We start from the raw sequence: 12,009 nt of genomic DNA, 5'->3' as shown, positions 1-12,009 counted from the left end.
TGTTACCTTGATGCTGGCGTCCTTCCTTGCCTGCTCGGTCTCGTCGAGTTGCTTCCTCAGAACATCCAACGTCTCCTCCAGCTCCCTCCTCTCCTGCTCCTCCTCCTTGGCTTTCTCCTCCTTCTCCCTCAGCAGTGACGCCGTCCTGGCAAAGGGGCAAGAAGGTCGAGTGAGCCCACCTCGGACGCCAACAACGGAGGCTACATGCTGCATACCTGTCGTGCTGGAGCTGCAGCGCTTTGTGGTTCTTCTTCTGCGTCTCCAGTTGTTTAGCAAGACTGGCATGAGACGCTTGAAGCTCCCTCAGAAGCCGCTCGCTCTCGTTAAATCTGACACACACACAGTAAACAATTTCATGATTACCTTCACTCACGTCACGTGTCGAGATTGACCGATTATCTGCGCCAATACCGCATTTTTCAGACTATAAAGGCGCACCTATGATGGTGAATGTGGAAAATAGTGTCAAAGCGCTTGAGTTCCTTAAAAAGATAGAAAAGGGCAATACAAGTATCGTATTTTTCGGAGTATAAGTCGCACCAGCCGAAAATGCATAATAAAGAAGGAAAAAGACATATATAAGTCGCACTGGAGTATGAGTCGCATTTTTGGGGGAAATTTATTTGATAAAAGCCAACACCAAGAATAGACATTTGAAAGTCAATTTAAAATAAATAAAGAATCGTGAACAACAGGCTGAATAAGTGTACGTTATATGAGGCATAAATAACCAACTGAGAAGGTGCCTGGTATGTTAACGTAACATATTATGGTAAGAGTCATTCAAGTAACTATAACATATAGAACATGCTATACGTTTACCAAACAATCTGTCACTCCTAATCGCTAAATTCCATGAAATCTTATACGTCTAGTCCAGTGGTTCTTAACCTGGGTTCGATCGAACCTTAGGGGTTCGGTGAGTCGGGCTCAGGGGTTCGGCGCAGGTCAAGACACACCCGACTCATCGTGTAAATAAAAACTTCTCCCTATCGGCGTATTACGGATACGGCAACGGCAGAAGTCAGACTGATTTGCAGGTGTGTAATTTGTTGAGAGTTTATGCACTGTGTTGGTTTTGTTCTTTGAACAAGGTGATGTTCATGCACGCTTCATTTTGTGCACCAGTAATAAAACATGGTAACACTTTAGTATGGGGAACATATTCACCATTAATTAGTTGTTTATTAACATGCAAATTAATAACATATTGGCTCTTAACTAGTCATTATTAAGTACATATTAATGCCTTATTCTGCATGGCCTTATTATAACCCTCTAACCCTAACCAAATAACTCTTAGAATATGTTCCCCTAGTGTCCAAAAAACTCTAAATTAAGTCTTTGTTACTTAGAATATGTTCCCCATACTAAAGTGTTACCAAAAACATATCACTTAGTCTTGAATTTGAAAAAAAACCATTTTATTTTTCACTAAAGAAGGGTTCGGTGAATGCGCATATGAAACTGCTGGGGTTCGGTACCTCCAACAAGGTTAAGAACCACTGGTCTAGTCTCTTACGTGAATGAGCTAAATAATAATATTTATAAATAAAGTTGATTTGATTTGATTATTTGATATTTTACGGTAATGTGTTAATAATTACACACATAAGTCGGTCCTGAGTATAAGTCGCACCCCCGGCCAAACTATGCAAAAAACTGCGACTTATAGTCCGAAAAATACCGTACAACCCATTTACCATTCGCCATATTACAAGGCCCACTGTCAACGAACGTGTCTATTTTCATACATTTCATATAAGGCAGTCAGATAAGTCAAACTTTATTCGACCCATTCACAATAACTTTAAAAGGGAACTGCACTTTTTTTGGAATTTTGCGTATCGTTCAAAATCATTATGAGAGACAAGAAGACAAAATTGTTTTATTTACCTTCTAATTTGTAATAATCGGCTCATTATAGGTGGCTAGCAACGCAGCTAACGAGAGCAATCCATTCTGCCTCTAAATGACTTTGAAAATGCATCCAAAAACCGCCAACAAGGGTGTATAATAACCAAGCGTGGTAACACATCACCTTGCAGCAGCATGCTACGGCATTAGCCGTAAGCTAGCTACTGCGTCAGCACCCTAATCACGTTTGAGTTTGTAGTGCACAATACAATGCAATAGGACACCAATCTGTACTGGCTGAAAATACATGAACAATCATACACCATGATCATTATTATAGTAACTCACTCGATGGACAGTTGTTCGTTTGGTCCAGCTGGCCCGGGGATGTTTCCAGTTGATTTTGGGAAAGCACGCCATTTATGTCGGCATAGCTTGGCTCCGAGGTCCACATTTACAGCAACAGTCTCAGCTTCCATCTGCTCCAATGTTTCAGCCTCTCTTCGTGCTCGCTTCTATAAGCAGCACTTCATCCTCCGTATATTCAGCTTCAAAAATGTAAAGTTGTGAATCCTCCTTTGCCCAAAAATTGTCGTCTTTGTTGTCTGTTACCAAGTCTGCCATGATTACAACACACTCGCGTTTCTTTCCGGAGGAAGTCGGAAGTGCGCTGCTATGGAAACGGAAATACATTCGCTGAGGAAATAAGTGGTAAATATTGAACATACTACCTACATTATATATAATGTATATATATATATATATATATATATAGAACAGGCCAAAAGTTTGGACACACCTTCTCATTCAATATGTTTTCTTTATTTTCATGACTATTTACATTGTAGATTGTCACTGAAGGCATCAAAACTATGAATAATAATAATAATAATAACTGAGATTTATATAGCGCTTTTCTAAGTACCCAAAGTCGCTTTACATGTAGAACCCATCAATCATTCACATCTGGTGGTGGTAAGCTACTTTCATAGCCACAGCTGCCCTGGGGTAGACTGACGGAAGCGTGGCTGCAATTTGCGCCAACGGCCCCTCCGACCACCACCTATCATTCATCATTCAATTCACTGGTGTGAGCGGCACCGGGGGCAAAGGGTGAAGTGTCCCGCCCAAGGACACAACGGCAGCGATTTTTTTTGGATGGTAAGAGGCGGGGAGCGAACCTGCAACCCTCAGGTTTCTGGCACGGTTGCTCTACCCACTACGCCATGCCGCCCACAAGAATGAACACATGTGGGGTTATGTACTTAATAAAAAAAGGTGAAATAACTGAAAACATGTTTTATATTCCAATTTCTTCAAAATAGCCACTCTATGCTTTGATTACTGCGTTGCACACTCCTGGCATTCTCTCGATGAGCTTCAAGAGGTAGTCACCTGAAATGGTTTTCTAACAGTCTTGAATCTTTTGAAGCTCATCGAGAGAATGCCAAGAGTGTGCAAAAAAGTAATCAGAGCAAAAGGTGTCTATTTTGAAGAAACTAGAACATAAAACATGTTTTCAGTTATTTCACCTTTTTTTTGTTAAGTAAATACATAACTCCACATGTGTTCATTCATAGTTTTGATGCCTTCAGTGACAATCTACAATGTAAATACTCATGAAAATAAAGAGAACGCATTGAATGAGAAGGTGTGTACAAACTTTTGGCCTGTACTGTATATACTTGCAGCATGTACTGTATATAAAACATTGATGGAGGGTTTAGAAGTTGTTTTCTAGGGCTTTGAAGACTCCGATTAACTGCATCTTGCAAGCATCTTTAGACTCCTAAAAAAAAAGGAGGGCGTTCTTGTCTCATAATGAATGTGAACGATCCCCAAAAAAAAAGTGCAGTTCCCTTTAAACATTCTCAATTGTGTCACATGGAATACAGAACAATACACTCACTTTTTTCAGTTTATCCCTCTTCCACAAATCCATCAAAATCTTCATCTTCAGTGTCCGAGTTTAACAGTTGGGCGATTTCGGCATCGAGCATGCCCGCATCCCTCTCGTCATCATCCGAGTCGGTCTCGGTGCTGTCAGTTAGCTGCCCAGCGATTAATCCGGCCCTGGTGAACGCTCGGACGACACTTGAGATTGACACCTTCGCCCAGGCGTCCACGATCCACTGGCAGATAGTGGCGTAACTCGCCCGGCGTTGCCTCCCGGTCCGAGTGAACGAGTGCTCGCCGTCCGTCATCCAATGCTCCCACGCGGCTCGTAATTTGACTTTGAACGCCCTGTTGACGCCAATATCCAGCGGTTGGAGTTCTTTGGTAAATCCACCCGGAATGATGACAAGCTCCGAATTGGTTTGCTTCATTTGGGTTTTGACAGTATCGGTGAGATGTGCACGCATGGAGTCGCAGATCAATAAGGACGGAGATTTGTGGAGAAAACCGTCTGGTCTCTTGACGTAAACTTCTGTAAGCCAGTCACTCATCTTGTCCTCGTCCATCCAGCCCTTGGTGTTAGCCTTGATGACGACGCCGGCCGGGAACTTCTCTTTCGGTAAAGTCTTCTCCTTGAAAATGACCATGGGTGGTAGTTTCTGGCCATTAGCCTGGCAACCCAGAACTACAGTGAAGGATGACTTCTCGTTCCATGTGCTGCGCACAGATGCGGAACTGGTCCCCGGTCTCTCCACGGTGCGGTCCACGGGGAAGTCGAAAGTGAGGGGGACCTCGTCCATGTTGGTGATGTGTTCAGGCCGGATCTTCTTTTCAGCGATCTTGTTTCGGCAGTAGGTGCGGAAAATGGCCAGCTTTTCTCCGTAATCGTTTGGCAGCTGCTGCGAGATGGCGGTCGTCGTGCGGATGGAGAGACGACGCCTTTTCATAAAACGGAAGCACCAGGAAGGACCTCCTCCGAAGTCGTTGATGTCCATGTCACGTGCGACGGCTGCTGCCTTGAGTCGAATAGAGAACGTGGAGACGCTGCAACCTGCCGCTCTCTGTTCAATAACCCACTGCTCAACTTTGTCTTCCAACTGTGGCCATCTCGCTTTGTTCCCTCGGAAACTCTGTTTGGTCTGTTTTACTTGGCGCAGGTCGTATTCTTGCTTCCTCCAGTTCCGTACCATGGATTCGTTGATGTTGAACTTCCTGGCAGCTGCTCTATTCCCGTGTTCTACCGCGTGACCGATAGCCCTGAGTTTGAAATCCGCCGCGTAAGCAAGTCTCTTCGCAGGTGCCATTTTGGCCTCCTTATGCGGCGTTACATCGGAAGTTGGAAGGTCGGAGCTGGGAATGACGTCACAGCCCGAGTTACGTGGTCGGAAATCAAGATGACCACATCCACGAAAGCTATTTTTTGCGCTTTATAGGAACAAATTACGGGAATATATACACTCTTTCCACAACCTCCAAACACGGTGGATGACACACAGACGCTATTGCTCGCGACGCACAGCGCGTTAAACGACACCTAATACATATAGTTTACACTACAGTAACGTTATCATAAACGAACGTCCAACAGTACATTATATATGGCTGACTTACTGCGACAAAAACTAATTAGCAGTGCTAATGACGGTGTTATAGAGGAGGATATCATTGTTTACTTCGAGAGCTGCCATCTTTGGAAAGAACTCGAGCCGGAAATCCGACCTCTGGGGGCGTTCCCGTTGAAATTCCGACTTCCGGGTACAAATGGAACGCACCTTTACGCAAACACACCATACTTTTTAATTTATATATATATATATTATATATATACATATATTTTTATAAAACTTAATTTATAAATTTCAACATTTACAAACAGTTGAGAAATAATAATCAAAGTAAGTACAAAAACTAGGGATGTCCGATAATAGCTTTTTTGCCAATATCCGATATTGTCCAACTCTTAATTACCGATATCAACCGATACCAATATTTACAGTCGTGGAATTAACACATTATTATGCCTAATTTGGACAACCAGGTATGGTGAAGATGAGGTCCTTTTAAAAAAAATAATAATAATACAAATAAAAGAAGATAAATAAATTAAAAAAAAATTATTGAATAAAAAAGAAAGTAAAACAATATAAAAACAGTTACATAAGTTGAGAAATAATAATCAAAGGAAGTACAAAAACTAGGGATGTCCGATAATGGCTTTTTTGCCAATATCCGATATTGTCCAACTCTTAATTACCGATACCGATATCAACCGATACCAATATATACAGTCGTGGAATTAACACATTATTATGCCGAATTTGGACAACCAGGTATGTTGAAGATGGGGTCCTTTAAAAAAAAAAAATAATACAAATAAAAGAAGATGAATACATTAAAAAAAAAAAATTGAATAAAAAAGAAAGTAAAACAATATAAAAACAGTTACATAAGTTGAGAAATAATAATCAAAGTAAGTACAAAAACTAGGGATGTCCGATAATGGCTTTTTTGCCAATATCCGATATTGTCCAACTCTTAATTACCGATACCGATATCAACCGATACCAATATATACAGTCGTGGAATTAACACATTATTATGCCGAATTTGGACAACCAGGTATGGTGAAGATGAGGTCCTTTTAAAAAAAAATAATAATAAAAATAAAAGAAGATAAATAAATTTAAAAAAAATGATTGAATAAAAAAGAAAGTAAAACAATATAAAAACAGTTCCATAAGTTGAGAAATAATAATCAAAGTAAGTACAAAAACTAGGGATGTCCGATAATGGCCTTTTTTGCCAATATCCGATATTGTCCAACTCTTAATTACCGATACCGATATCAACCGATACCAATATACACAGTCGTGGAATTAACACATTATTATGCCGAATTTGGACAACCAGGTATGTTGAAGATGAGGTCCTTTTAAAAAATAATAATAATACAAATAAAAGAAGATAAATAAATTTAAAAAAAATTATTGAATAAAAAAGAAAGTAAAACAATATAAAAACAGTTACATAAGTTGAGAAATAATAATCAAAGTAAGTACAAAAACTAGGGATGTCCGATAATGGCTTTTTTGCCAATATCCGATATTGTCCAACTCTTAATTACCGATACCGATATCAACCGATACCAATATATACAGTCGTGAAATTAACACATTATTATGCCGAATTTGGACAACCAGGTATGGTGAAGATAAGGTCCTTTTAAAAAAAAAAAATGAATAAAATAAAAGAAGATAAATAAAAAAATAAAAAAATCTTGAATGAAAAAGAAAGTAAAACAATATAAAAACAGTTACATAGAAACTAGTAATTAATTAAAATTAGTAAAATTAACTGTTAAAGGTTAGTACTATTAGTGGACCAGCAATCTTGTGTGCTTTACGGACTGTATCCCTTGCAGACTGTATTGATCTAGTCCACGGGTCGGCAACCTTTACCAGTCAAAGAGCCATTTTGACCAGTTTCACAAATTATAGAAAACAACGGGAGCCGCAAATTTTTTTTGAAATTTTAAATGAAACAACACTGTATACAAAGTTTTTTATTTGCTTTGTATAAACCAGGGGTCTCGCTGCCCACACCTTTATGTGGAATTTGAAAGCTGGTGCGGCACGCGTGTTTTAAATGAATGGCTCAGCGTCATGCGCGCCGTGATGGTACAGCATATAGCACCCACTACAGCCAGCGAGCCTGATCAACCACCCTTTAAATGGGGCTTCCGCTAGCTAACGTAGGTGACAGCAAGGCATACTTGGTCAACAACCACACAGGTCACACTGACGGTGGCGGTATGAAAAAAACCAAACTTTAACACTCTTACTAATAATGCGCCACACTGTGAACCCACACCAAACAAGAATGACAAACAAATTTCGGGAGAACATCTGCACCGTAACACAACATAAACACAACAGGACAAATACCCAGAATCCCATGCAGCCCTAACTCTTCCGGGATACATTTAAAAAATTGGGGGGTTCAGCAAGTGAGCTGCTGAGCCGCATCAGAGTGATCAAAGAGCCGCAGGCGGCTCCGGAGCCGCGGGTTGCCGACCCCTGATCTAGTCCAGTGGTTCTTAACCTTGTTGGAGGTACCGAACCCCACCAGTTTCATATGCGCATTCAACGAACCTTTCTTTAGTGAAAAATTAAATGGGTTTTTTTCAAATTCAAGACAAAGTTATATGTTTTTGGTAACACTTTAGTATGGGGAACATATTCTAAGTAACAAAGACTTAATTTTGCATTTTTTGGACACTAGGGGAACATATTCTAAGTACCGTAATAAAGACTTAATTTAGAGTTATTTGGTTAGGGTTAGGGTTAGGGCCAGGGTTAGAGGGTTAGGGTTATAATAAGGCCATGCCGAATAAGGCATTAATAAGTACTTAATAATGACTAGTTAAGAGCCAATATGTTACTAATTTGCATGTTAATAAGCAACTAATTAATGGTGATTATGTTCCCCATACTAAAGTGTTACCATGTTTTATTACTGGTGCACAAAATGAACCGTGCATGAACATCACCTTGTTCAAAGAACAAAACCAACACAGTGCATGAACTCACAACAAATTACACACCTGCAAATCAGTCTGACTTCTGCTGTTGCCGTATCCGTAATACGCCGATAGGGAGAAGTTTTTATTTACATGATGAGTCGGGTGTGTCTTGTCCTCCGCCGAACCCCTGAGCCCGACTCACCAAACCCCTAGGGTTCCATCGAACCCAGGTTAAGAATCACTGATCTATATTGATATATAATGTAGGAACCAGAATATTAATAACAGAAAGAAACAACCCTTTTGTGTGAATGAATGTGAATGGGGGAGGGAGGTTTTTTGGGTTGGTGCACTAATTGTAAGTGTATCTTGTGTTTTTTATGTTGATTTAATTAAAAAAAACAACAACAAAAAAACATACCGATAATAAAAAAACGATACCGATAATTTCCGATATTACATTATAAAGCATTTATCGGCCGATATTATCGGACATCTCTAACAAAAACAGTACAAAACAGCGCCACGGGCTTACAAACACACCATACTAAAATAAATTAAATACCCAACATCGGATTCCTACACCGCAATAGTTTTTTTTTAAATTAAGTAATATTGGTGTTGGTAATAGTCGCCACTATGCCAAAATATTACGAAGATAAAGAGGAAGACAACACGGCCTGTGCAGGTGTCAAGGAGGACTTTAAAGCATGTCTCCTTCAACACGACTGCGTCATTAAGGAGGGGCTAATGCCCAGTGAATGTCTAAAAGAAGGCCACTGCAAAGCCTTACAGACGTCGTTCTTTGAGTGCAAAAGATCCATGCTGGACGTAAGGTCAAGATTCAGAGGAAGAAAAGGATATTAAAGACCCAAAATGGCGCCACATGATAAAGACTGGATGACCAACTGTGCCTTGTTGGATTCACCTTCTTCTTGAATGAAACATACACAGCATTTTTTTTAACATGCCTCAAAACAGCAGCTTGGAATTTGGGACATCTCTCCCTTGGAGGGGTGGGGGGTAGCAGGGGTTTATATTGTAGCGTCCCAGAAGAGTTAGCAAGGGGTTCTGGGTATTTGTTCTGTTGTGTTTATGTTGTGTTACGGTGCGGATGTTCTCCCAAAATGTGTTTGTCATTCTTGTTTGGTGTGGGTTCATAGTGTGGCGCATATTTCTAACAGTGTTAAAGTTGTTTATACGGCCACGCTCAGTGTGACCTGTATGGCTGTTGACCAAGTATGCGTGGTATTCATTTGTGTGTGTGAAAAGCCGTAGATATTATGTGACTGGGCCGGCACGCAAAGGCAGTGCCTTTAAGGTTTACTGGCGCTCTGTACTTCTCCCTACGTCCGTGTACACAGCGGCGTTTTAAAAAGTCATACATTTTACTTTTTGAAACCGATACCGATAATTTTGAAACCGATACCGATAATTTCCGATATTACATTTTAAAGCATTTATCGGCCGATAATATCGGCAGTCCGATATTATCGGACATCTCTAGTTTTAAATTTATTTAAAAAATCATAATATGACTCCTTTAATGCGCCTTATAATCCGGTGTGCCTTTTGTATGAAAAAAGACTTAAATAGACCCGCTCATCGGCAGTGCACCTTTTAATCCGGTGCGTCCTATGGTCAGGAAAATACGGTAAATGTTCACATTATTTCACGGGTCCTCACAAGGAAAGCCTACAATGTATTAAATCCATAAACTACAGTAAAATTGTGATTAAGTGGATGGTGAGTTATTGTAATGTGGAGAACATTTGTTGGAGTCCAATTATGATTTTTTTGTTGTTGATTTTAACAATCCCAGATTTTTACCAATTTTCCCAGGAGATTTACCATATTTTGAAAAGTAAATGTGGTGATGTTTTTTGCTGCTAAATTAACCACAACATAAAACATTATGTTGCTATTGGTCCGACGTTTCCTAAAAAATAATGTTAAAAAACAATTTACAGCCTTGTTCAGCTGTTTACTGACATATACTTGTATGGTTTAGCTAACTTTTACTGCAAATGAAAATCGGCTCCAAGTATCGGTTATCGGCCTCCTTGACGACAAATAATCTGTATCGGCCCTGTGATCTCACCTGTTCAGCAGGGTGTTGTAGCTCCCTTTGAGGGCCTGGTGTTCCTCCGAGTCATGCTGCAGGCGCGCGTTGTGCTGCAGCAGCTCCTCCGTGTCGGCCTTGGAGCGTTTCGCCTCCTCCAGCTGGGCGCCCAGTTCGCCCTGCAGCTCTTCTCGCCGCCGCTCCGCCTCCTTCAGCAAACTGGCCAGCTTACGAGCCTGCGTTTCAGACACCCGGGGTCAGACATCTCGGAGAAGATCACTAATTTGTTAAAAAGTTGTCATTTTGTCACCTCGGCCTCGGCTTGAGCTCGCTGGAAGTGATACTGAGCGATGAGGTGGTCGGCCTGGGACACCGCCGCGGCTTTGGCTTCCAGCAGGTCCTGAACAAGGCTCTCCTTGGACTAAGAGCGAGAACTTATTAAACACTTTGGTCAAAGACCTCCAAGCAGTTTTGAGCAACTGAATGGTTTTGAAAAAAAAAACCTGATTGCCGCTTTTTGCCAGCCTTCCTTTAAGTTCCTAATAAGGATGTAACGATATCAAAATGTCACAGTACGATATGATCACGGAATTAAGGTCATGGTACGATATTGTGGAATTATCAAAAAATAAATAAAAAAACTTTAAAATGCCAGTTTGTAAAATGAAGTGGCAGGAATGTTTAGAATAACCACACTTACTGTTATTGAACACAAACACAATGCTCACGTTTTAATCATATTTATTACTACAATCATTTGTTTTTAAGTGCAAAGAATTGTACGAAAACATCCACTATTACAAGCAAATTTTACTTTTGATAATATAAATACCTCAAAAATTGATACTACAAACATTTGTTTTTAAGTGCAAAGAATTGTACGAAAACATCCACTGTTACAAGAAAATGTTACTTTTGATAATATAAATACCTCAAAAATTGATGTTTAGCTTCGCTAGCTTTAAATATATTTTCCGGGTGATGGTTTATCAAGTAGTTTCTCCTATTTCCCGCGGTTTGATTGATTGATTGAAACTTTTATTAGTACCGTATTTTCCGGACGATAAGTCGCAGTTTTTTCATAGTTTGGCCGGGGGTGCGACTTATACTCAGGTGCGACTTATGTGTGAAATGATTAACACATTACCGTAAAATATCAAATAATATTATTTAGCTCATTCACGTAAGAGACTAGACGTATAAGATTTCATGGGATTTAGTGATTAGGAGTGACCGATTGTTTGGTAAACGTATAGCATGTTCTATATGTTATAGTTATTTGAATGACTCTTACCATAATATGTTACGTTAACATACCAGTTGGTTATTTATGCCTCATATAACATACACTTATTCAGCCTGTTGTTCACTATTCTTTATTTATGTTAAATTGCCTTTCAAATGTCTATTCTTGGTGTTGGATTTTATCAAATAAATTTTCCCCAAAAATGCGACTTATACTCCAGTGCGACTTATATATGTTTTTTTCCTTCTTTATTATGCATTTTCGGCCGGTGCGGCTTATACTCCGGAGCAACTTATACTCCGAAAAATATGTTACCTCAAAAATTGATACTACAAACATTTGTTTTTAAGTGCAAAGAATTGTACGAAAACATCCACTGTTACAAGAAAATTTTACTTTTGATAATATAAATACCTCAAAAATTTA

The 12,009-nt window shown here is 39.8% G+C and overlaps 2 protein-coding genes and 1 pseudogene across 3 annotated transcripts in view; 1 reads left to right on the top strand and 2 right to left on the bottom strand.

The window, feature by feature from the left end:
• Window positions 1-12,009, bottom strand: part of cip2a (cellular inhibitor of PP2A) — a 41,086-nt gene that overhangs the window by 4,976 nt on the left and 24,101 nt on the right. Inside the window, exons 16-19 of the mRNA XM_061964957.1 lie at window positions 10,648-10,758; window positions 10,377-10,573; window positions 216-329; window positions 7-145 (exon numbers count right to left, since the gene is read on the bottom strand). Coding sequence (XP_061820941.1) covers window positions 7-145; window positions 216-329; window positions 10,377-10,573; window positions 10,648-10,758 — 561 coding nt within the window. The remainder of the gene's footprint in view (window positions 1-6; window positions 146-215; window positions 330-10,376; window positions 10,574-10,647; window positions 10,759-12,009) is intronic.
• LOC140678956 (pogo transposable element with KRAB domain) lies at window positions 2,304-5,354 on the bottom strand. Of its 2 annotated transcripts, none has more exons than XM_072913537.1 (2): window positions 3,767-5,354; window positions 2,304-2,405 (listed from the first exon to the last, which is right to left on the bottom strand). In XM_072913537.1, exon 1 carries the CDS (start codon window positions 5,055-5,057, stop codon window positions 3,777-3,779), a length of 1,281 nt encoding a protein of 426 aa, XP_072769638.1. In that variant the 5' UTR covers window positions 5,058-5,354; the 3' UTR covers window positions 2,304-2,405; window positions 3,767-3,776. The 2 variants fall into 2 exon arrangements, with proteins under 2 accessions (XP_072769638.1, XP_072769637.1); XM_072913536.1 differs by having other exon boundaries at window positions 2,334-2,530.
• Window positions 8,860-9,221, top strand: LOC133609400 (cytochrome c oxidase assembly factor 5 pseudogene; annotated as a pseudogene).

Source organism: Nerophis lumbriciformis, linkage group LG07 (assembly GCF_033978685.3).
Source record: "Nerophis lumbriciformis linkage group LG07, RoL_Nlum_v2.1, whole genome shotgun sequence".
Classification (NCBI taxonomy): Eukaryota; Metazoa; Chordata; class Actinopteri; order Syngnathiformes; family Syngnathidae; genus Nerophis; species Nerophis lumbriciformis.
Note: the sequence above shows the minus strand (reverse complement) of the source record. Positions and strands in the feature narration are given on the sequence as shown.